Raw genomic sequence first — 27,155 nt, forward strand, 5'->3', positions numbered from 1 at the left:
AACTATTGGGCTATTACCCACACTTCGGAAAACTGTATTGTTGATACATTGTAAAAATTGTAAATTTGTGTTAAGATCTTATGGGACCAAACTGCTTAGGTCATCGGTCCCTAAGCTTCCACACTACTTAATCTAATTTAGACTAAGTTACGCTATGGACAACACACACACCCATGCCCGAGGGAGGACTCGAACCTCCGACGAGGGGGGGGGGGGGGGGGGGGGGGCAGCCGCGCGGACGGTAACAAGACCGTGCGCCGTTGATACATTCTCACAATGTTTCGACATCTGTAAGAAACGCTCCAATACCATACGTATGTGAAACTTGAGTTTCTCCCAGCGTATAAGAAGTTCAGAGTATTTCCAGGAATAGCTAGGTGACGTTTCGGACTACTGCCGATATTTTGACAGATGCACACCCCGTAATTTTAAAGACACAATGCTTTGAGAGTGAGTGCGCTATGCGAGAGAATTTAAATCCTCAATTTCTGGGGCCAATCGGACCAAGGACCATAACATGGCATATGCGGAATGGCGAAACACACACACACACACACACACACACACAACTAGTAACCACCACACATACAATCATGAGCAATGCCAGAAGTCATCCATCAATAACAAATGGGTGAGAAAATAACATTAACTTTGTCCTTCCGTTGCTTTATCAGGGAATGAGGAAGATTCCATACAGAATGTAAGCAAAAACCTCCATCTCTATACTACCTGGAAGGCTACGTACTGATTTAATCTCAACTGCTTCCACAGTAATAGTATCCCTGCAGTATAAATAATGGAGAACAAGACAACCTACCCGAGATACTTCCCCCTCCCCCCTCCCCAAAGTGGTGTTTCGTAGCCCACCCAACCTCCACAACATCCTAGTCCATTAATATGTCACTCCCAACCCCTTGCCACAAGGATCGTATTCTTGTGGAAGACACAGGTGTAAAACCTGCCGAGTCCATCCATCCAGCTCTTACTATTCCAGTCCTTTCACACCTGTGAAAGGAGCCATGACATTTACCAGCTCTGCTGCAATCATTGCAAAACTTTTTATATTGGCATGACTTCCAATCAGCAGTCTACCAGGATGAACAGCCACCGCCAAACTGTGGCCAAGAGCAAAGCAGACCACGAAAGTAGACAACCCTGTGGCACAATATGAGGCTGAACACAACACTCTTGATTTCAATGGCTGCTTCACTATCCGAGCCATCCAGATCCTTCCCTCCACCACAAGCTTTTCTTAACTGGGCGGATGGGAATTATCCTTACAACACATTCTCCGCTTCCGTAATTATTCCGGCTTCAACCAACGTTAACATACTGTCCCCACATCCTCCACCCAACAGTTCCCACCCCGTCTGCCCTATCATCTCCTTCCCATTCTCATCTCCAACCCTGTAAATATGGAGCCCTCTGCCAACGCATTGGCCCATCATTCCTCGCACCTCTTCAATTCCGCCCACTTTTTCCTCACCTCCCTGCCACGCAATCTCTTGACGCTGCGGCCTTGGCATTCTACTCCCTGCACACTCCACCAGACAATGTTCGTCCGTCTCCCCATCCATACACCATCACTTCCGCTTCTCCACCACCTCCAGATTGCTGCTTGCGTCCCACGTGATGCTGCATTCTGGCTCGAGATGCTGGAGTTGTGTGTGTGTAAGGTGTGCTTTCTCTTGTGTGTGAAAGGTAGGTGTGTGTGTGTGTGTCTTTTTCTGATGAAGGCTGTTGCCGGAATCTATTTGATTTATCCCTGCAGTATCATGGGCTTACGTCCACTCCGTCTGCACTCCACATGACATCTAAGCTTCGCGGCTTTCTTACTGCCGACGCTTGAGGGCTGCCAAGCTACACACGGGTACCAGACCTCTTTCCTGTACTGGCCACTTGAGAGGAAGCAAGACGACCTGCATCATGGTGCCGAGGGCTGCACTTAGGCCGGTGCACGGGTCCTGAGCAGGCACTCCACTCCCGCCGCCAAGTGCTGATGCATTTCTCCAATCAGGAGCTCCCTCCGGAGCCAGTGCTACGCGACCAACGTCATCCGAGCCAGACCTGTCGTCCGGAGCCTGCAACGTGGCCATCTGGAAGAAGATGCTACTCCGACGTAGTGACGGATCAGTGGACTTGTTTTTGTTTTGATTTGGCTTCACCAGACGTAGAAATTACTCGCTGTGAACTCTGACTCAAACTAGTCCCTACCAGACTTTGTTTCCACACTAAGTGCGCCAAGAACTTAATCTCGAACTTTTATTTTCTCTAATACCAGGCTTTCTGGCTGAAGTACTGTTTTATAGCTCAAACCAGAAGAGTTTATTTTGTTCGTGACTATTTCAAGATTTGTTTCCAAGAAGAGAAGTTGTGTTCTCTTCGTTCAGATAAAACTGGTGTTCATTGCATACTTGGGCTGTTATACATCGGCTGTTACTTTTTGACTGTGATACTTTAATCCCAATAATTGCAAATGCCCTTATATGCATAGGATGACCACTTACAATGCCCGACCAAATCTGATATTGCAGAACACTGCCTTCGTAACACTCATTCTGTGGAATATGAGAACACTGAGTTTGGGATAGTGTTGTTATGGAAGCAGTTCAGATTAAATTAGCAAGGGATCTTATAAAGAGAGACGGAGGTTTCTGCTGTTTGGAATGCTGATCAAAGAATAAAGGGACAGAGTTAAATTATTTGCTGAGACACTGGTTATTAACATTCACTGTCGATTATTTCTGACACTGGTCATCTTTGATTGTGTGGTGGCACTAGTTTTGTGTGTGTGTGTGTGTGTGTGTGTGTGTGTGTGTGTGTGTGTGTGTGTGTGTATGCGCGTGTGTGTGTGTGTATGCGTGTTTCGCCACTCTGTTTATGCCATGTTATGGTACTTGGTATGCTTAGGATTAAATTTGCTTGCATAGCGCTCTCTCGTTGCATTTGAGCCTATAAAGTTACAGGCTGTGCACATTTTGAAATAATGGCGATTGTCCAAGACGTCATCGGGTTGCAATCCCGGATGTTGTATGGAGAGCAGAGTGGGTTATTCAATCATGTGTACAAGTTCGGCTTACATACCACTGATTTCGCTTCCAGTGAGACATAGTTTTTTCTGCATAAGATGCGAGTCTGTTTAAGGATGTGCAGTGCATAAATAATCATTTAGAAAAATTACTTTAATCGCACCGGATCGCTGAAGCTGGCTCCAAGATCTGCAGTCTCGAACGCTTATCAAGATATCTAGTCTCTTGTATTTGCCGTTATGAAACATATCGCAGAAAATAAAAATCTCCAGAGTACTGCACTTCATGTGGATAAAGAAACTCTCTAATATTGAATACAATTAAGTAGCCGACGACTTAACGAAGACGGGTCCACAAAAGACCACACTCACAGTTGTTAAACTACTGTCATCAGACCTAAATCCTGCAGTATACAGAAGAGCAAGTCGCCGACGAAAGAGGAATGTTAGGAACTGCAACCCTATGAAAATATTGGAAATATAGATTCTATAATACGTTACTGAAATGTACATTACAATATTTGTTTTGGGATGGCTCCACCTCAGAAACATTAGCTACGAGCCACTTCTGCTCTAAAATACACTACTGGCCATTAAAATTGCTACACCACGAAGATGACGTGCTACAGGTGCGAAATTTAACCGTCACACAAGGCTGGCGCCGGTGGCGACACCTACAACGTGCTCACATGAGGAAAGTTTCCAACCGATTTCTCATACACAAACAGTAGTTGACCGGCGTTGCCTGGTAAAACGTTCTTGTGATGCCTCGTGTAAGGAGAAGAAATGCGTACCATCACGTTTTCGACTTTGATAAAGGTCGGATTGTAGCCTATCGCGATTGCGGTTTATCGTATCGCGACATTGCTGCTAGCGTTGGTCGAGATCCAATGACTGTTAGAAGAATATGGAATCGGTGGGTTCAGGAGGGTAATACGGAACTCCGTTCTGGATCCCAACGGCCTCGTATCACTAGCAGTCGAGATGTCAGTCATCTTATCCGCATGGCTGTAACGGATCGTGCAGCCACGTCTCGAACCCTGAGTCAACAGATGGGGACGTTTGCAAGACACCAACCATCTCCACGAACAGTTCGACGACGTTTGCAGCAGCATGGACTATCAGCTCGGAGACCATGGCTGCGGTTACCCTTGACGCTGCATCACAGACAGAAGCGCCTGCGATGGTGTACTCGACGACGAACCTGGGTGCACGAATGGGAAAACGTCATTTGTCGGATGAATCCAAATTCTGTTGACAGCATCATGATGGTCGCATCCGTTTTTAGTGACATCGCGGCGTACGCACATTGGAAGCGTGTATTCGTCATCGCTATACTGGCGTATCACCTGGCGCGATGGTATGGGGTGCCATTGGTTACACGTCTCGGTCACCTCTTGTTCGCATTGACGGCACTTTGAACAGTGGACGTTACATTTCAGATCTCTTACGACCCGTGGCTCTACCCTTTATTCGATCCCTACGAAGCCCTACATTTCAGCAGGATAATGCACGACCGCATGTTGCAGGTCCTGTACGGGCCTTTCTGGATACAGAAAATGTTAGACTGCTGCCCTGGCCAGCACATTTTCCAGATCTCTCACCAACTGAAAACGTCTGGTCAATGATGGCAGAGCTACTGGCTCGTCACAATACGCCAGTCACTGCTCTTGATGAACCGTGGTATCGTGTTGAAGCTGCATGGGCAGCTGTACCTGTACACGCCATCCAAGCTCTGTTTGACTCGATGGCCAGGCGTATCAAGGCCGTTATTACGGCCAGAGGTGGTTGTTCTGGGTACTGATTTCTCAGGATCTATGCACCCAAATTGCGTGAAAATGTAATCACATGTCAGTTCTAGTATAATATATTTGTCTAATGAATACCCGTTTATCATCTGCATTTCTTCTTGGTGTAGCAATTTTAATGGCCAGTAGCGTATGACAATAGGCAAATACAAGAGATTGACAGGACACATTTCTATTACCACAACTTGATAATAAATTCAGTTTGGAGGAGCATACTACAGAACTGCTGAAGCGCCAACTAAATCTTTATTTCATGTGCGAATGTTGTCAAACATAGGCGATATAAAAATAAGAAAGCTGGTGTACTTCGGTTACATCATATGGGATCATTCTTTTGGGGCAACATATCGAAGCAAGCTGCAGTTTTGAGTCCATAAGTATATGATACGAATTATTTCTGGTGTGATCTCAAGAATGCCCCGCAAACTCCTGATCGAGGAATTGGTGATACTGACTACTGATTTATTGAAATTTGTGATACATGCCTCTTTTTTAAAACCTACAGCTCAGTTCATGGAATCAATGCGAGAAACAAGAATAATATTCATAATGATTTAAACTCCCTTATTTTGATGTTAAAGGTGTCCATTATTCAGGATTACATGAAAATAGTAACCGTTCGATCCCCCTTCTTTAAAGAATCGAATTTCTATGTATAAAACAGGTTCAAATTTTTGATTATCTTACAAATGAGTTGAACTGATAAATATTTGAGGACTTTAAGTGTCGTATAATGATGTAATTTTGAAGGTACACTGTCCACAAAATGTGTCCCGAAAAGAGACAATAGTAAAGAAGTAATAAATTATAACATCAAGCCTAAGTCGCTAAGTGCTCACATTCTCAAACACTGGAAGAACATAATCTGCTTAACCGTGTCCCGTTAGTTACGATGCTTGAAGACATATACAAAGTTTTCATCTTTATTGTTTGATTTACTGCGTAAAAAAGTTTAAGCTAAGATTATACCTCTTAATGAGTAGATTACGACAGTATTTTAAATTTTTTATTTGGTCAATAAGTATATGAAATACTGAAAAACAAATGTTTGTTGCCCCTTATAGCTGTTAGATAGGCAACCTGGAACTAGGATCGGATTACTATCGCACCCGTTAAGTAATATAGATAAGGGCGCGAAATACGTGTCTCTACTTGCAGCTGCCGATCGCTTCCTTGTTGGATAAACTGCGCTTGCATGATGAAATGTATTATCTGCAAGTTTGTTTTTTTGTACTTGGAATATGTTTTGAGGGACATCGAACATGTGTGGCAAAGAGAACTGTCAAAACACGTATTTAATGAATAACTGACGGGGTCAAAATTTGGTAGGACTCTTCGGCACTCGAGTAACAGTCACACAGCGATTCCTAACACTGAAACTACGAGCCACCTCTGTTTTAGACATGTGTTGGGAGAATGGAGGGCTTCAAACCAGTCTTCGGACTGAAGACCAAATCAACAACAAAAATTACCCTTTGATATGCACTTCGCAGTGCTTCGCAGGAGATCAGTAAACCCTCGATTACTTCACAGAATCGAAGACCCACTCGCAAAACAGCTTCAAACGTCTGTTTCTTTACAAGTGACTTAAAGTGTTAAATATTTGACTTTAAGCATGTAAGAGAGAAAAAGTTTAGGAAAGGTTTGAAATTATGCTCAAAGTTTGCTGCAAGTTCTTAAGTGCTCTCATTATGAGAGCATGTATGAATGTAAACTGGCTAATTTGCCTTCCATTTTAGGTAGAAGCTGGTTTCCCATGTAGCTCAGTGTTAATGACGTCATATGATTAGGTAAGGTTGTTACAAACTTTCTGTGGTGATGGAGAAGGATAAATGTCTCAGTCTGACGTAAGGTACTCTGATTCGGAAACGAACGAGTCCAAAGTTCTGGTACCTCTGTCAGTCAAATAGATGTAACGATACTGTTTCTGCTACGGTTGTACGATACGCAACTTTCAGAGGTGACAGAACGGACCAAAAAAAGAAAAAAAAAGTCTGGTAAACATGGGCTTTAAAATGCGTACGCCTCTAGATCTATGAGCACTTCTTCAAATTCGCTACCGTGAAACATATCTCTTCTTCGAAACAATTGCTGATAGCTGACGAGGTATGCATTTTAGAGCGCTTGTTTGCTGGGCTTTTTTCTTGTTATTTTGGTCCATACCTCTGAAAATTCCTTACCTTACAGTCTCAGCAGAAACAGTTCCGGTACATGTATTCCACTGTCGGAGATATCAGAGCGAATAGCGCTGATAACTTTCGACTTAGTCTTTCCCGGACCAGGACCCCTGACCTCAAATTGATACACTTACCTTCTCCATCACCCTGAAAGTTTGTAACGTTCTCACGGAGTCATCCTGTACCTAGATACTGTACGCAATGTGTGTTGCAAATAGAGTTATTAGTAAAAAAGTATTAAATTAAGACGCCGTGTCTCATATTGAAGTACGTATTACTGCGAGCCATTTTAAACAAAAAGTAATTTTTCACGGATGTCAATGTTTAGGATGTCGTATCTTCTGAACTATGTGTTGCTTATTCGCATACAGTCATGTTAAGAAAAAACGGAACACCTTGAACTTGCATATTCACAAGACTTGTACATTAGTATGTTCCGCAGAAATGACTGGTATTTCAGTCACCTCGGTTCAGCATGTGTCCTGTTTCCTAGTAGACGCAGTGTCCGCCATGGGCCCTGATAACGTGTTCCATGCGTGACGGCATCGACTAGGATAAGGCAAGATACCGTATAGCCATCCATGCTCCATTCACCTGTTTCCAAAGTTCGTCAGTGGTGGTGATTGGTATTGGGTCACAGCGTTGCACCAGCCGGGGTGGCCGAGCGGTTCTAGGCGCTACAGTCTGGAGCCGCGCGACCGCTACGGTCGCAGGTTCGAATCTTGCCTCGGGCATGGATATGTGTGTTGTCCTTAGGTTATCTAAGTTCTAGGGGACTGATGACCTCAGAAGTAAAGTCCCATAGTGCTCAAAGCCATTTGAACCATTTGAATCACAGCGTTGCACCTGTCGTTTCACAACATCCCACACATTTTCGGTTGACGGCAAGTCTCGAGATCTGGCTGGCCAGCGCAAAACGCTGGCAGCCTGTGACACCAAAAAGGCACGTGTTTGTGTAGTAACATGTGGTCGTGCATTGTCTTGATGAAAAATGGCGTCTGGGTTGGGTTGTTTGGAGGAAGAGACCAAACAGCGAGGTCATCGTCTCATCGGAGTAGGGAAGGACGGGGAAGGAAGTCGGCCGTGCCCTTTCAAAGGAACCATTCCGGTATTTGCCTGGAGCGATTTAGGGAAATCACGGAAAACCGAAATCAGGACGGCCGGACGCGGGATTGTACCGCCGTGTTCCCGAATACGAGTCCAGTGTGCTAACCACTGCGCCACCTCGGTTGGTAATGGCATCTGGGGTTTTGTGCAGAAAGGGTATGGCTACGATCGCAAGATGTCATTCATGTAGGTCATACCGGTCACAGTGCTCTGGGCTCGCACCAACTGTGATTTGTTGTTATACTCAATAGTACCCCGTACCAAAAGGCCTTGAGTCTTGTGCGAATGCAGTCACTGTGATGTCACTCCCCCTGTCTGCACCGAATAAAAATGCGGCCATCATTTTCAAATAAACAGAACCTAGATTCGTCCGAAAACATCATCTGATGCCATTCTTGTTCCCAGTGACGTCGTTCCATACTGCCGTCTAGCATTTTTCTGCAAATTCATCGAAGGTAGGCGGAGAAGTGGACGACGCGCACATAGCCTGTGCCATAATAAACGACGACGGACTGTCATACCTGCTAGTGTATAATGTGTTACACTATTCCACTGTTGCGTCAAAGTCGAGGAAGACTCACATCTGTCCTACAATGCCATTCGGATGACGTGTCGATCTGCTCTGGGGATGGTCTGGGTGGTGCAACCTAACCCATCTCGTAGTGTTCTACGACCTTCCAAGAACCATTCTGCACGCACCCCTCGCACGGCCTAAACACTTGGTCCCACACGAGTAGCAATTTTCCGGATGAATGCGTCACATTTTCTCACGCCAATAATGCACGCTCTTTGAGACTTACTGATCTGACGGTACGTTTCGTGTACACATTTGCGAGGCATCCTGAACATTTGAAGTCATACTGATCCATTACCTTCCGTTTATAGTTACAACGAGAGCTGCTGACACATTTTACCAGTAGATGGTGTTACGTTTAGATATCGATGTTTTCCTTGAACCCGGGGACCGACATGGTTGAAATGCCAATCATTTCTTCAGAACATACTAATGTACATGCCCTGTGAATAAGGACCTCCTATCTCTATTCGTTCAAGGTGTTCTGTTTCTTCTGAACATGAGCGTCATTTCGTAGGTACCTTCGATAGCATACATGCATACTACCTTCTAAGTGTGTTGCGAACAAAGTTAGTAGCAAAGAAGTAATAAATCAAAACTTCGTGCGTGATGCTGAAGTTTTACTGCACGAAATACGAAAATTTAATAAGCTATGAACTTGTTTCCTCCCATCTCTTCGCCTTGTGTGTCAGCGAGAAAAAGTTTCGCAAGCGTTTTAAATTATGTGTAAAGTTTGTTATAAGTCGCTATGTTCTGTCATTCTTAAATGCTGTATGAACGAAGTCTGTGTATTTGTCCGCCGTCGTTTACGTTGCTTCATGACAAACACACAGTTTCTTACAGCAATACGTGAATTATTGTGTAAAGCTTTGAACATAATGTTTGACCTCTTAATGAGTAGATTGACAGCATTTTAAATTTTTAGATTGGTTCAATAATTAATCAATTTTGGTTACCTCTTGGCTGCAACTGGTATCGGGATCCGATACACTCCTGGCGTTCCTGGTATTACAAGAGGATCGCACCTACTCGTCAGCACCGATTCATCCACATTTATGATATAAGACAAGGTGATTCAGTTGCCCCTAACGCTGCCGTTTTATGTAACCCGCAATGTTATAGCTGCTCTTCATAAATCACGAGCGAGATTTTCATGTTCTCTCGCTCGCTACGCGCAGTCTACAACTGCTGCAGGGAAATGAACACGATCTTTTTGTAGAAAATTGATGTGGTTAACTTTTTTTTTTACTGGGATAAAGAAAGTATTCGCAATAGGCCGTAGTTATTGACTTAACCAAGAAAAACGTACAATAGTGATCTTCAAACGCAGTCCTGCTCCCATGCTCGGGCCCCCACCAGTCAGGATTTGTTGTATGCTATTCATGGCACTTCTTCCTACCACTGTGCAAATATCTGAGACTGCATGCATTATTTCCCACATTAGACCTTATTACGCAACCGGCTTAATCGAGCACTTACAAATTGTAAAATCTACATCTGTTTAAATTTTACCTAACAGTGTTGTGAGTTTAGCAACATAACATAAACATCGTTGCATTCGTCAGGCCTTCTGACTACGATACTACTGTGCTTGCAAGGGATACGTTTGGATCGGATTGTTAACATAATTAGTTTTAGCGTAACGTATGCAAAAGTTGTTTTCCGTTAATTATCCTCACGGGAACGTTTAAATTAATAAACTAAACAGACGACCATGCTGATGGTTTTGTAGCCCAATCAATAGAGATCAAAAAAGGTCGAATATCGCGAATATTTGGTGCAGTCGGAAATTTTTGTACAGTGTTAGAATCCTGACTGGTGAGGTACGAGTATGGAGTGGAGGTGCGTTTGAAGTTCACTTTTATAAGTTTTTCTTGAATAACTCGAAATTTTCCCTTCAGCGAAAATGTATCCCAGCACAAAATTTGAACTACATTAATTTTCATACAAAAAGTTTTTTCTCTAAGTTTGCGCGAAGCGAGAGAATATGAAAATCTCTCGCGTGGTTTATGACGGGCAACTATAAAAATGTGGGTTACATAAAGCGACAGCGGTAGGGGCAGCTGACTTACCCTGTGTACAGGACTTGACCAGAAATGAAAGTGAGGAAAGTGGGAGCTCCAGATGGTCAAGCATTTAGAAAACAGCGGCATTTTTGGCGAGAATCAGACGAGTCATGAGCCATCCACGTTAACGTAGTTTCCAGGCAACGGCTGGTGTAGTGGAAAGAGCACAGGCTAGTAATCGGAGGGTGGTGGGGCCGAGCCCATGTCGAGAACCTTTCTGTTTCTTTTTACACACACCAAAAAAGGTTTTGTATCACCTCGGTTCCCAAAACTCCTGAAGATAGACGTTGACTGTGGATATTGTAGCACGGACACAGTCCCTTTGACTGTTCTGAGATGTCATTAAACCCGCCCAAGCCGGCCGCGATGGCCGAGCGGTTCTAGGCGCTTCAGTCCGGAACCATGCGACTGCTACGGTCACAGGTTCGAATCCTGCCTCGGGCATGGATATGTGTGTTGTCTTTAGTTAGGTTTCAGTAGTTCTAAGTTCTAGGGAACTGATGCCCTCAGTTGTTAAGTCCCATAGTGCTAAGAGCCATTTGAACCATTTTTTGAACTCCCCAAAGATGTAAACAACCATGCATGAGCAGCGCCTATTAGATGGAGGGTGTTCGATAGCCTATCAGTTCTAGTCATTCCACCAGAATGGAGGTAGGCTACACGGCTCGTGTTTTCTGTAGTTCAACCTTGCCTAGACGGTCAATACCGCGGTCCGATCGCGTCCACATTATTACTTTGTGCCAGGAAGGGCTCTCAACAAGGGAAGTGCCCAGGCGTCTCGGAGTGACATGGAGAAGATACAGAGAAACAGGAACTGTCGGTGACATGCCTCGCTCAGGCCGCCCAAGGGCTACTACTGCAGTGGATGACCGCTGCCTACAGATATGGCTCGGGGGGAACCCTGGCAGCAACGTCATCGTGTTGAATAATGCTTTTCGTGCAGGCACACGACGTCGTGTTACGACTCAAATAGTGCGCAATAGGCTGCATAATGTGCTACTTCACTACCGACGTCCATGGCGAGGTCCATCTTCGCAACCACGATACTGTGCAGCGCGGTACAGGTAGGCCCAACAACATGCCGAATAGACCGCTCAGGATTGGCATCACGTTCTATTCACCGATGAGTGTCGCATATGCCTTCAACCAGACATTCGTCGGAGATGTGTTTGGAGGCAACTTGGTCAGTCTGAATGCCTTAGACACACTGTCCAGCGAGTGCAGGAAGGTGGAGTTTCTCTGATGTTTTGGGGTGGCATTATGTGGGGCCGACGTACGCCGCTGGTGGTTATGGAACGCGCCGTAACGGCTGTACGATACGTTAATGCCATCCTCCGACCGATTGTGCAACCATATCGGCAGGATATTGGCGAGGCATTCGTCTCCACGGACGACAATTCACGGCTCCATGGTGCACATCTTGTGAATGACTTCCTACAGGACAACGACATCGCTCGACTAGAATTTCAAGCATGTTCTCCAGACATGAACCCTGTTGAACATGCCCGGATAGTTTGGAAAGGACTCTTTATGAACGACTCTGAGGGATCTACGCCGAATAGCCGTTGTGGTGTGGGACATGTGGACAAACAGTGGACTGTGGATAGTATGCCACGACGGATACAGGCATGCACCAATGCAAGAGGACGTGATACTGGGTATTAGAGGTACCAGTGTCTACAGCAATCTGGACCACCACCTCTGAAGGTCTCGCTGTATGGTGGTACAACATGCAATGCATGGTTTTCATGAGCAATAAAAAGGCCGGAAATGATGTTTATGTTGACCTCTCTTCCAATTTTCTGTACTGGTTCCTGAACTCTCGGAACAAAAAGAAAAGAAAAAAAAATGTGTGAAATCTTGTGGGACTTAATTGCTAAGGTCATCAGTCCCTAAGCTTACACAGTAACCTAAATTATCCTAAGGACAAACACACACACCCATGCCCGAGGGAGAACTAAAACCTCCGCCGGGACCAGCCGCACAGTCCATGACTGCAGCGCCTAAGACCGCTCGGCTACTCCCGCGCGGGTCTCACAGAACCGAGATGATACAAAACTTTTTTTTGATGTGTGTGTTAATCTTCCCTTTTTACGTTACTTACACGGCGAATAAACCGAAGTAATTCTCATTATAATGCATTTGTTACTGTTTTCGTAAAAGACACGAAAAGGAAAGGCAAAGGAAAACTTGTAATATACAAATAAATGTCCAGGAAAGGATTGCAAGTCATATACGAGAACTTTATATATACAGTGTAGTAGGGGTATAAGCGCAAATGTTTCTATTGGTGACTGAGGACAGTGTACTGAACAACATTGCATTAGTGTTTGTTTAATTTGCAAATGGCAACAGCAAACCATTAATGCTAATTTGGCCCTGGACAGCTTGTCAAGTGCTGACGTGTAGAAACGTGGACGCAAAACGTTTAGTGTATACTGACAGGCGTATTCAAGTAAGTGTTGCAGTTACGATCGTAGAGAAAAAATCAGGTTGTAAACGATGTGACGTGTTTGCGGGAAGACTGTCAGGCATAGGGAAAAAAGAACTGACGCACCGAAGTGGGTACATTTTAAGGTACGAAAGATTACAATATCCGCACTTATATACCTTAACACTCTGTATAATTATATAGTTTTATTATTTTACATTGTTGACTTAGACGTGCTGGAGCAACGTTCATTGTAAATGCAGTGGAAGCAGTAATTACCTCGGCATCCTGCAGACGTTACAAACGCAGCATTTTTACAATAACATGGTTGTTTTAAAGTTTGTACAGAAAAACGAACTTTGGTGATCTCGAATCACACAGTGCGGCTGCAAATGAACAGTAGCACAACATGTCAGCAGATATTCGCGAGGGTAGCTGATGGTGTACAGTGTAACGTACTTTGATGCAGTCTTCTTGGTGTAGATTTATTTTTCTCTTCCATTGAGATAAGATCAGTTTTGAAGCATTATGGCAGTTCATTTATCTGACGACAAAAATAGACACCGCAGGGTTGCAATAGCGGAGTAAACTCGTATTTGGGGGAATCGCTTTAATACTAGACGACGGCAACCCTTCATCTCAAAAGATCTCGTCGTATGACTGTGGATTTTTTTGTACGTCTATGAGCCAGTTAATAGAAGATATTTGTCTCATGCACGGAAGACTTAATTCTCAATCACAGCTTTTCTTTGTCTTAGCATTTCATATCTTTTATGGAAATATTAATAAATACAACCGTAAGTAGGCTGTTTAGGCTTTTATGTTGGTGACGCCACGTAGCGCTCTGTATTAAAATCTGCGCTGTATGCAGTCTGTGGCTGGTTCGACTCATTGCTGGATTATTCGCTAGTGTAGTGTTGGGCAGTTGGAGGTGAGCCGCCAGCGGTGGTGGATGTGGAGAGAGAAATACCACGGTTTTGAGATGTTAATATGAGCGGACGATCTGGACGTGTGTTCGTCAGAAATAGGAAATTTGTCATATAGATGTCAAAATTTATATACATATTATGACTTTTGAACACTATTAAGGTAAACACATTGTTTGTTCTCTATCAAAATCTTTTATTTGTAAACTATATGCCTATCAGTAGTTAGTGCCTTCAGTAGCTAAATTTTTTTATTTAGCTGGCAGTATTGGCGCTCGCTGTATTGCAGTCGTTCGAGTAACGAAGATTTTTGTGAGGTACGTGGTTAATGAAGGGTATAGGTTAGTCAGGGCTATTCTTTTGTAGGGATTATTAGAAGTCAGATTGAGTTGCGCTAAAATATTGAGTGTCAGTTTAGTAATGATCAGAATAAGTAAAGAGAAAACTGTCTGAGTACGTTCAGTATTACTCAGCTGTTTCAATATCAAATAAAGTAAAAGTTTACCAGAACAGTCTTTCTTTACATTCAGAGGGGAAGTTTCACAACATAGTTAGCATTATTTCTGTTTACTTGAAGTGTAAGTAACGTAAAAATTACGAATGAGGAAAAGGTTCCACGTAAAGCCTCGACCACAAGACCCTCTGATTACCCTTCTGAACTCATCCCGCTGCTCTAGCCGCCTCTTGGAGCCCACGCTAACATAAACGGCTCGTACCTCGCCCGACCCGCTTCAAAAATGCTATTTTTCTCTGAACGCTTGCAGCTCCTATTTCTGTCACTTTCGTTTCTGGGCGAGACCTACGTACGCCATAAATCTGGGTGAAATCGGTGGCGACGAATAGGCACGGAACCCTTGTTAATAATACGGAAGATAGGTGTAGATCTGAGTTCGTGTCTTGCTACTTATCTGAGGGCAGTGGAGAAGCTACTGGCGTGACGTGACCAGCTTAGGGGAGCGCTCCCTAGGGCTAGAGAGGGCAGAGCAGTGGTTCCTAACACACTATCGCTGAGTGTAATCAAATACTAGCTAGTATTTCCCCACCACCCACCCCTCCCCCACCATGGTCAACATTTTCTTTGTATACTTTAATTTTGAAAGGACGAAAAGTAATTGATATTTAGTTTCTGTAGTTTTATTAAACCACGAACTAATAAGCCAATAAGATAATTAATATTGCTTATTTTTAACAATCTTTTTTATAGATGTGATGAAACAATTGTCAGTGCACAGCGACTGCTACGTACAGCTCATTCGCAGAAAAGAAAGCTAACTATCCAAATTAAGTGTAAGTAATTGAAATAATTGGTTGTAGCTCCGACATAAGTTGCATTGAGAAGTGTCTTCTTTTTTATTTCTTGATGATGACTCGTTTCGGACACCTGTGTCCATTTTCAGATCATCCATATAGTAACTGTGATAAATACAAGCGGTGGCCTTTGTACAAAAACAGTAAATAGGCCACATGGGACCGTCCTATGTCGTCCGTTTACTCTTCCTGAGTCGGCCATAGTGCCGCTTTGATTCTCACTGCATGGGCAGTTTCTGTACATAGTCTGTTGTCTGTATTTAAAACACTTACGGTACGAATGGTTTGAAAATGGACACAGGTGTTCGAAACTAGTCACCATCAAAAAGTAAAAAAAAAAAATAGTTCTCAATGCAACGTATGATGGAACTACAACCATTTATTTCAATTCTAAAACAAGTTACGGAACTAGTTATCACCTGCAACATACTACAAGGCCGCAGGAGTAAATACTTGCCACAAAACATGCTTCTTCTGCAACATGCTTCCTCTGCACCGCTTCTCTCCTTAGCGACACTTACTTCACCCACACTCTGCACACCCAATTAAAAATAAGCAAATTGAATTTTGGGCATTACTTTTTTTTATTTTTGTAAGGAAACGTTCAGGTTAGCTGCAATAAGTTGTATATTCTTTAGTACGACAGCTGTTTCGGCTCTACTGCCATTCTCAAGTAACCTATGAATACAACATTAGCGAAATTACCTACATATACAGTCTGTTGGGACACCTTTGTATCACTTTTTTCCTTTTTTGAAAATACTGGACACAAAATAAGTTACATTTCAGAACAGACACTAGAATTTTATATCTATAGTTGCTGAGTGCTTAGGAGAGTGAAAATTTACACTAACTTTGCCCTACTAGAGTAAAATTTCTATTTTAATACTGGGACTAAGTTGCACTGTCGTGTAGGGTAGTATTGCTCCTATATCTAATCATCCTAGAAGTAAAACGGGTGCTAATAAGAAGTAAAAACAGGCAGTGTTAATTCAGTATTTGCAGGTTTACTTTGAAATATCGAGATACCTGTATAGCCTTGGCATTGTTCAACTTAAGTGGCGCCAAAAGCTCTGTTGACAGCCAGTCCAACTGAAGTGTAATCACAAGCCTGAGAGAGCAAGTAGGCGTTAGCAGCAACTAATTGACTAAAGTAGTAAGTGGTACAAAGATACCCTGACTGGTAAAACGTTACCCTGATTAACTGTTTGGGGAGTGTCCATGTGAATAATTATACATTGGAGCAGTACATTGGTACATACGTCTAGTTTGATTTGAATTCCATATTGCATCTATAGTAAACTGTCATTGCTAATTCGTAGAGATTAGATGTCATTTATCAGTTATAGAATGCGTTTTGTCACTTCATAGTTCGTTTACTATGAAGTATGATTTTGCATTTATTTGACAGTTTGTTTACTCTGAGGCTATATGTTTACAAAGTATAGTTAGATAAGTAGCGGTAATGTTACATTTCACTGATTGAATTTTGCTGTGAATTATTTCTTTGGTCTGAGTTTGTTTTGTTGTCCATATATACCATCCCTTCACGTATGCCATGTAGTTGTGTTTATGGTCGTGTCTTCGTTTAGTATTTCGTCTGGATAGTCTTTTGTGTGGTCTTATCTCTCCAGTTCTTGGAGTATTTTCATAGTGAGCCGTTTCCCTAATCTGTGTAGTATCTGTAATGCAGTATCGATTTCCTTGGCTGTGTAATTTTGGCTTTTGTGTGTAAAAAGAGGTTAGATTGATTACTGTCACTGTTACTGGTGTGGTCTTTGAACCTGATACTAAAATTTCGTCGTTTTTGGTCGACACAGAAATTATTGCGACTGTCGCAAGTGATTTAGTATGTTCCCGGATTGGTATATTCTGAAGTTTTAGTCTTGTCTGAAAGCATTTTTGTTATGACATTGTCATTATTACGGAAGCCAAGTTTGACGTAGTTGGTCTTGATCAGTGCATTGATCTTGTTTGGTATACCAATCCGGGAAATCGCACTTTATAGTAAGCGAACTATCAAATAAGTGACAAAACGTATCCCATTCGTTTATAATTACAATATGTCATGTAATCTCTACGAATTAGACAATGACAGTTTACTGTAGATGCAATATGGAAGTCAAATTGAAGTAGACGTAAGTACCAATGTACTATTCCATTGCATAATTATTCACATGGACAACCACCACGTGTGTAGACAATTTCACCAATGCTGTATTCGCAGGTTACTTGAGAATAGCAATGAAGCTGAAACAATTGTCGTAACGAAGAATATTAATTTATTGTAACTAGTCTCGACGTTTCCTTTTGAAAATGTCATATTATGACGTGCATTATGCTGCGGGCTCAGTCGAAAAAAATTATTGTGCACTCCGTGTGCATACCGGGGGGAGTCATTCCAGATATGGAAACGGTCCTTCCGGATGCCATGAAGGGTACAGGATGCACCCATCTGCAGGTGGCACCAATGATGTGTGTCGCTATGGATCGAAGGAAATCCTCTCTGACTTCCGGCGGCTATCTGATTTGGTGAAGACTGCCAGTCTCGCTAGCGGGATGAAAGCAGAGCTCACCATCTGCAGCATCGTCGACAGGACTGACTGCGGACCTTTGGTACAGAGCCGTGTGGAGGGTCTGAATCAGAGGCTGAGACGGTTCTGCGACCGTGTGGGCTGCAGATTCCTCGACTTGCGCCATAGGGTGGTGGGGTTTCGGGTTCCGCTGGATAGGTCGGGAGTCCACCACACGCAGCAAGCGGCTACACGGGTAGCAGGGGCTGTGTGGCGTGGACTGGGCGGTTTTTTAGGTTAGATGGCCTCGGGCAAGTACAGAAAGGGCAACAACCTCAAAGGGTGCGGGGCAAAGTCAGGACATGCGGGGACCAAGCAGCAATCGGTATTGTAATTGTAAGCTGTCGAAGCTGCATTGGTAAAGTACCGCAACTTCAAGCGCTGACAGAAAGCACCGAAGCTGAAATCGTTATAGGTACAGAAAGCTGGCTGAAGCCAGAGATAAATTCAGCTGAAATTTTTACAAAGGCACAGATGGTGTTTAGAAAGGATAGATTGCATGCAACCGGTGGTGGCGTGTTTGCCGCTGTTAGTAGTAGATTATCCTGTAGTGAAGTAGAAGTGGAGAGTTCCTGTGAAATATTATGGGTGGAGGTTACACTCAACAACAGAGCTAGGTTAATAATTGGCTCCTTTTACCGACCTCCCGACTCAGCAGCATTAGTGGCAGAACAGCTGCGAGAAAATTTGGAATGCATTTCACATTAATTTTCTCAGCATATTATAGTCTTAGGTGGAGATTTCAATTTACCAGATATAGACTGGGACACTCAGATGTTTAGGACGGGTGGTAGGGACAGAGCATCGAGTGACATTATACTGAGTGTACTATCTGAAAATTACCTCTAGCAATTAAACAGAGAACCGACTCGTGGAGATAACATCTTGGACCTACTGATAACAAACAGACCCGAACTTTTCGACTCTGTAAGTGCAGAACAGGGAATCAGTGATCATAAAGCCGTTGCAGCATCCCTCAATATGGAAGTTAATAGGAATATAAAAAAAGGGAGGAAGGTTTATCTGTTTAGCAAGAGTAATAGAAGGCAGATTTCAGACTACCTAAGAGATCAAAACAAAAATTTCTGTCCCGACACTGACAATGTTGAGTGTTTATGGAAAAAGTTTAAGGCAATTGTAAAATGCGTTTTAGACAGGTACGTGCCGAGTAAAACTGTGAGGGACGGAAAAAACCAACCGCGGTTCAACAACAAAGTTAGGAAACTACTGCGGAAGCAAAGAGAGCTTCACTCCAAGTTTAAACGCAGCCAAAACCTCTCAGACAAACAGAACCTAAACGATGTCAAAGTTAGCGTAAGGAGGGCTATGCGTGAAGCGTTCAGTGAATTTGAAAGTAAAATTCTATGTACCGACTTGACAGAAAATCCTAGGAAGTTCTGGTCTTACGTTAAATCAGTAAGTGGCTCGAAACAGTATATCCAGACACTCCGGGAGGATGACACACGTAAAGCTGAAATACTAAACACCTTTTCCAAAGCTGTTTCACAGAGGAAGACCGCACTGCAGTTCCTTCTCTAAACCCTCAGACAAACGAAAAAATGGCTGACATCGAAAGTGTCCAAGGAATAGAAAAGCAACTGAAATCACTCAACAGAGGAGAGTCCACTGGACCTGACGGAATACCAATTCGATTCTACACAGCGTACGCGAAAGAATTTGCCCCCCTTCTAACAGCCATGTACCGCAAGTCTCTAGAGGAACGGAAGGTTCCAAATGATTGGAAAAGAGCGCAGGTAGTGCCAGTCTTCAAGAAGGGTCGTCGAGCAGATGCGCAAAACTATAGACCTATATCTCTGACGTCGATCTGTTGTAGAATTTTAGAACATGTTTTTTGCTCGAGTATCATGTCGTTATTGGAAACCCAGAATCTACTCTGTAGGAATCAACATGGATTCCGGAAACAGCGATCGTGTGAGACCCAACTCGCTTTATTTGTTCACGAGACCCAGAAATTATTAGATGCAGACTCCCAGGTAGATGCTATTTTCCTAGACTTCCGGAAGGCTTTCGATACAGTTCCGCACTATCGCCTGATAAACAAAGTAAGAGCCTGCGGAATATCAGACCAGCTGTGTGGCTGGATTGAAGAGTTTTTAGCAAACAGAACACAGCATGAAACTTCCTGGCAGATTAAAACTGTGTGCCCGACCGAGACTCGAACTCGGGACCTTTGCCTTTCGCGGGCAAGGGCTCTACCAACTGAGCTACCGAAGCACGACTCACGTCCGGTACTCACAGCTTTACTTCTGCCAGTATCCGTCTCCTACCTTCCAAACTTTTCAGAAGCTCTTCTGCGAAGAGAAGAGCTTCTGTAAAGTTTGGAAGGTAGGAGACGGATACTGGCAGAAGTAAAGCTGTGAGTACCGGACTTGAGTCGTGCTTCGGTAGCTCAGTTGGTAGAGCCCTTGCCCGCGAAAGGCAAAGGTCCCGAGTTCGAGTCTCGGTCGGGCACACAGTTTTAATCTGCCAGGAAGTTTCATATCAGCGCACACTCCGCTGCAGAGTGAAAATCTCATTCTAGAACACAGCATGTTGTTATCAATGGAGAGACGTGCCACAGGGGAGTGTTATGGGACCATTGCTTTTCACAATATATATAAATGACCTAGTAGATAGTGCCGGAAGTTCCATGCGGCTTTTCGCGGATGATGCTGTAGTATACAGAGAAGTTGCAGCATTAGAAAATTGTAGCGAAATGCAGGAAGATCTGCAGCGGATAGACACTTGGTGTAGGGAGTGGCAACTGACCCTTAACATAGACAAATGTAATGTATTGCGAATTCATAGAAAGAAGGATCCTTTATTGTATGATTATATGATAGCGGAACAAACACTGGTAGCAGTTACTTCTGTTAAATATCTGGGAGTATGCGTGCGGAACGATTTGAAATGGAATGATCATATAAAATTAATTGTTGGTAAGGCGGGTACCAGGTTGAGATTCATTGGGAGAGTCCTTAGAAAATGTAGTCCATCAACAAAGGAGGTGGCTTACAAAACACTCGTTCGACCTATACTTGAGTATTGCTCATCAGATTGGGATCCGTACCAGATCGGGTTGACGCAGGAGATAGAGAAGATCCAAAGAAGAGCGGCGCGTTTCGTCACAGGGTTATTTGGTAACCGTGATAGCGTTACGGAGATGTTTAGCAAACTCAAGTGGCAGGCTCTGCAAGAGAGGCGTTCTGCATCGCTGTGTAGCTTGCTCGCCAGGTTTCGAGAGGATGCGTTTCTGGATGAGGTATCGAATATACTGCTTGCCCCTACTTATACATCCAGAAGAGACCACGAATGTAAAATTAGAGAGATTCGAGCGCGCACGGAGGCTTTCCGGCAGTCGTTCTTCCCGCGAACCATACGCGACTGGAACAGAAATGGGAGATACTGATAGTGGCACGTAAAGTGCCCCCCGCCACACACCGTTGGGTGGCTTGCGGAGTATGAATGTAGATGTAGATGTAGATACTTATTTTGAATGAAGTGATGCCCACTGGCTGTAAAATATTTTTTTCACAAAAGTCACGATTGGTTTGAAGACGGATCCTTAGGCGAACATTTACCGTCCGCGGGTAAGTGCTCTGTCAGCTGAGCTAGCCACGCATGTCTCGGGATACATCCTCAGACCTTTACTTCTGCCAGTACCTTGTACCCCACCTTCCCTTTTCTTCCGCCAGGAAGTTTCGTGTCAGTGCGCACTCCGTAGCAGAGTTAAGATTTCATTCTGGAGACATTCCCCAGCCTGTGGCTAAGCCACGTTCCCGCGGTATACTTTCTTCCAGGAGTGGTAGTCTTGGAAGTTTCGCAGGAGAGCTTCTGTGAAGTTTGGAACGCAGGAGAGGAAGGGTGGTGACTCGTGCTTGGGATGCGCAGTTGTTAGTGGGCTTGCCCGCCAAAGACAAAGGTCCCAAGTTCGATTCTCGGTTCGGCATAGTTTTAATCCACTAGGAAGTTTTAATTTGTGGTCTGTTACGAAAACTATGTACAATTTGGAGAGAGGATTTTCATAAGATATTTAGGCATAGGTCTATGTGACTATGTCAACGGCCTTCACGCGGTAGATACACCGGTTTCCGTCAGATCACAGAAGTTAAGCGCTGTCGGGCGTAGCCGGCACTTGGATGTGTGACCGTCCAGGCCGCCATGCACTGTTACCATTTTTTGGGGTGACCTCAGCCTCGTGATTCCAATTGAGGAGCTACTCGACCGAATAGTGGCGGCTCCGGTCAGAGAAAACCATTATAACGACCGGGAGAGCGGTGTGCTGACCACACGCCCCTCCTATACGCATCCTCAGCTGAGGATGACACGGCGGTCGGATGGTCCCGATGGGCCAGTTGTGGTCTGAAGACGGAGTGCTATGTGACGTACAGCGCTCAGTTTTATTGCCATAACTGAATGTTACAAAGTACAAAGTGCGTTTTTAGTGGGTGGACTGTGATAGGAAGATATTGTTCGCAAGCTGCAGTGTCCACCACTATTTGAAGAAAAGACAGTGTAATTATTTGTTACTTCTGCGATCAACATTATAGACTTAAGAGGTAGCGATAATAGTCGAGATTTAAAAAAAAAGTTTTATAAGCGGGGCACAATTCTTTGTTCTTCCCCTCAGAAAATTACATTTTAACCCTACTCATGGGGTAACTACCTCCAGGCTTGGGACGCCTCTACTAGGGCAGAGGGTGAGCACGCGACTGACCTGCACCCTGTCGGCGCGCCGCGCCACTCCCACGACGGTGACGCCGTGCCGGAGCAGGGCGCGCACCACGGCGGCGCCGATGCCCGCGCTGGCGCCAGTCACCACCGCCACCCGGCCGCGCCAGCGATCCATGTCTCTGGTCTCTGGTACCGTCTGGCGCCGCGGCGCCGCGAGCGGCTCATATATACGGCGACCTCGCCTCGCTAATCGCAGCCGCCGCGCCATCTGCGGAGATAGAGTGGCCGAGGTCGTGGGGGAGGTTGGCGAAGCCACGCAGCCGGCAGGCGCGCCGCTCCATTCCCAGCACCTCGCCGGCTGATCGCCTTACCTGGAGTCTCCAGCACCTCACCCTGTCATCACGACATCCCGGCTGCACGCGGCACACTGCCGCCGGTCAAACCTGTCGCGTCGCGCAGGAGTGACTGGACACACCCGTCCAACGTGACGCTGCCACATAAACTTTCATATCAAACGTACTTTTACCGTTTTCAGACGTTTATTTATTACTGACAGCAGTGGTGCTCTACCGTTGCTGCTGGAGCAGAAAACAGGTCAAATGAAGAAAAGTTTTTTTTTTTTTTCATAACAGCTAAAACGAACGTGAAAGATGTGAAAATTACCGAACTATCAGTTTAATAAGTCACAGCTGCAAAATACAAACACAAATTATTTACAGACGAATGGAAAAACTGGTAGAAGCCGAACTCGGGGAAGATCAGTTTGGATTCCGTAGAAATATTGGAACACGTGAGGGAATACTAACCTTATGACTTATCTTAGAAGAAAGATTAAGCAAAGCCAAAACTACTTTTCTAGCATTTGTAGACTTAGAGAAAGCTTTTGACAATGCTGACTGGAATACCTTCTTTCAAATTCTAAAGGCGGCATGGGTAAAATACAGGGAGCGAAAGGCTATTTACAATTTGTACAGAAAGGAGATGGCAGTTAGAAGAGTCGAGAGACATGAAAGGGAAGCAGAGGTTGGGAAGGGAGTGAGACAGGGTTGAGCCTCTCCCCGATATTATTCAATCTCTATATTGATCAAGCAGTAAAGGAAACAAAAGAAAAATTTGGAGTAGGTATTAAAATCAATGGAGAAGAAATAAAAACTTGAGGTTCGCCAATGGCATTGTAATTCTGTCAGAGATAGCAAAGGACTTGGAAGAGCATTTGAACGGAATGGACAGTGTCTTGAAAGGAGGATATAAGATGAACATCAACAAAAGCAAAACGAGAGTAATGGAATGTAGTCGAATTAAGTCGGATGATGCTGAGGGAATTAGATTAGGAAATGAGACGCTTAAAGTAGTAAAGGAGTTTTGCTATTTGTGGAGCAAAATAACTGATGATGGTCGAAAGAGAGAGGATATAAAATGTAGACTGGCAATGGCAAGGAAAACGTTTCTGAAGAAGAGAAATTTGTTAACATTGAGTATAGATTTAAGTGTCAGGAAGTCGTTTCTGAAAGTATTTGTATGGAGTGTAGCCATGTATGGAAGTGAAACATGGACGATAAACAGTTTGGACAAGAAGAGTATAGAAGCTTTCGAAATGTGGTGCTAAAGAAGAATGCTGAAGATTAGATGGGTAGATCACATAACTAATGAGGAGGTATTGAATAGAATTGGGGAGAAGAGGAGTTTGTGGCACAACTTGACAAGAAGAAGGGACCGGTCGGTAGGACATGTTCTGAGGTATCAAGGGATCACAAATTTAGCATTAGAGGGCAGCGTGGAGGGTAAAAATCGTAGAGGGAGACCAAGAGATGAATACACTAAGCAGATTCAGAAGGATGTAGGTTGCAGTAAGTACTGGGAGATGAAGAAGCTTGCACAGGATAGAATAGCATGGAGAGCTGCATCAAACCAGTCTCTGAACTGAAGACCACAACAACAACGACGACAGCAAAACAAACGTGTAGTTATGATTATCATATGGCTCACGTGTATATGTTGAAAGATATAGAGAAATGTGAAAGAGAATTGTAACCTTTCCGTATAAATAAAATATATATAAACTAATGATACGTAACCTTCCCGAACAGAAAATAAAAAATAGAAATAATGAAATTTGGATAATTAAATTCTGACGTATGTAAACTGATAAATCTTAACTCATGAAAAACTGATAAATTTTGACGAAAGCAGCGCGACGCCATGGCCCTGTGAAATCAGTCTCAATCTATCCGTGAGAAATAAACTGATAACGCCGGATAACGCTTTCTATACATCTGCTTGTAAATGGCACAGCTTAGTACAATGCTTGCCTATCTACTAATACTGGATAACATTTGTCTGAGATCTGAATTACTAGAAAAACTGACTTAGTGACACACTGCACAGCTGGTCGTCTGATTACTAAAGTGCACATGACTACGATCTGACAAAAATAGTGGAATATTTTAATTTAGATAAATGATCGGGAATGGCAATGACTTGAGGTCAAATTATACTTTTATAGTTGACTGGTAAAAACAATTATATTCTGAAAATTCCTTACGTTATTGAAAATATTTACAATCAATTACATGGGAAAACTGAATATATTACAAATCTGGGTCAACTGGTGCTGACGAATCATAAAAGAAAAGTTTGAAACAAAGTCTTATTAACATCGCAGACGAGTTACTTAACTACGCGCATGCCAATAAAAATAATAAAATTTACCTTACAGTAGATGGTTGACGTAATTATACTGTTGATTTTTCAATATATTAACAATTATTGGCTTGGTTCAAATGGCTCTGAGCACTATGGGACTTAACATCTGAGGTCATCAGTTCCCCAGAACTTAGAACTACTTAAACCTAACTAACCTAAGGACATCACACACATTCATGCCCGAGGCAGGATTCTAACCTGCGACCGTAGCGGTCGAGCGGTTCCAGACTGAAGGGCCTAAAACCGCTCGGTCACATCGGCCGGCTAACAATTATTCATTTGTTCTTCAGCATCTCATTCCATGGTATCATTTAGCTCTGCGGCTGATCTCATTATTATTCAGTTCCATTTAATAAAATTTTACAATTTGTTCTTCACTGTGACTTTAACAACCACTAGCTACAAAGTGTGCTGTACCAGCGAGAGACTACAACTACACTGTAGCAGCGAGCGCCTGTCCTGCGGCAGAGACTGCTCTGAACTGCGACTCTATTGCAGCTCTCCTGTAACAGGGGCAAAGATATTTTATGTCTCAGGCAGCGCCTGTGAATTGTCGTTCTAGCAAGAGAGCAATACATAGAGATTACATTTGCTCCAGCAGGGTATATGTCTCAGACAGCGCCTGTGAATTGTCGTTCTAGCAAGTGAGCAACACGCCGAGATCACATTTGCTCCAGCAGGGTGGTGAACCCCTTACAGAATTAGCAAGGCCAGATTAATTTCTGTCATTGCATGGCCGTATACGGAGTGTTAAAAAAAGTGTGACATTCAGGGGTTGGATAAAAATATGGGAACACGGCGAAAAATGCATGTTTGAACATACTCTACTGGCCATTAAAATTGCTACACCATGAAGATGACGTGCTACAAAATCGAAATTTAACCGACAGGAAGAAAATGCTGTGATATGCAAATGATTAGCTTTTCATAACATTCACACAAGGTTGGCATCTACAACGTGCTGACATGAGGAAAGTTTCCAACCGATTTCTCATACACAAACAGCAGTTGACCGGCGTTGCCTGGTGAAACGTTGTTGTGATGCCTCGTGTACCTGGGTGCAAGAGGGGAAAACGTCATTTTTTCGGATGAATCCAGGTTCTAGCATCATGGTGGTCTATCCGTGTTTGGCGACATCGCGGTGAACGCACACGGGAAGCGTGTATTCGTCATCGCCATACTGGCGTATATCACCTGGCGTGATGGTATGGGGTGCCATTGGTTACACGTCTCGGTCACCACTTGTTCGCACTGACGGCACTTTGGACAGTGGACGTTACATTTCAGATATGTTATTACCCGTGGCTCTACCCTTTATTCGATCCCTCCAAAACCCTACATTTCAGCAGGATAATGCACGACCGCATGTTGCAGGTCCTGTACGAGAGTTTCTGGATACAGAAAATGTTCGACTGATGCCCTGGCCAGCACATTCTCCAGATCTCCCACCAACTGAAAACGTGTGGTCAATGGTGGCCGAGCAACTGGCTCGTCACAATACGCCAGTCACTACTCTTGATGAGTTGTGGTATCGTGTTGAAGCTGCATGGGCAGCTGTACCTGTACACGCGATCTAAGCTCTCTTTGACTCAATGCCCAGGCGTATCAAGGCCGTTATTACGGCCAGAGGTGGTTGTTCTGGGTACTGATTTCTCAAGATCTATGCACCCAAATTGCGTGAAAATGTAATCACATGTCAGTTCTAGTATAATATATTTGTCCAATGAATACCCGTTTATCATCTGCATTTCTTCTTAGTGTAGCAATTTTAATGGCCAGT

At 43.8% G+C, this 27,155-nt stretch overlaps 1 protein-coding gene across 1 annotated transcript in view; it reads right to left on the minus strand.

The window, feature by feature from the left end:
• Nucleotides 1–23,051, minus strand: part of LOC126335014 (farnesol dehydrogenase-like) — a 50,012-nt gene extending 26,961 nt beyond the window's left edge. Inside the window, exon 1 of the mRNA XM_049997842.1 lies at nucleotides 22,716–23,051. Within this exon, the coding sequence (XP_049853799.1) occupies nucleotides 22,716–22,940 (225 nt within the window). The 5' untranslated portion in view covers nucleotides 22,941–23,051. The remainder of the gene's footprint in view (nucleotides 1–22,715) is intronic.
• Between the last annotated feature and the right edge of the window lie 4,104 nt (nucleotides 23,052–27,155).

The sequence above is a fragment of the Schistocerca gregaria genome, chromosome 2 (genome assembly GCF_023897955.1).
Source record: "Schistocerca gregaria isolate iqSchGreg1 chromosome 2, iqSchGreg1.2, whole genome shotgun sequence".
Lineage (NCBI taxonomy): Eukaryota > Metazoa > Arthropoda > Insecta > Orthoptera > Acrididae > Schistocerca > Schistocerca gregaria.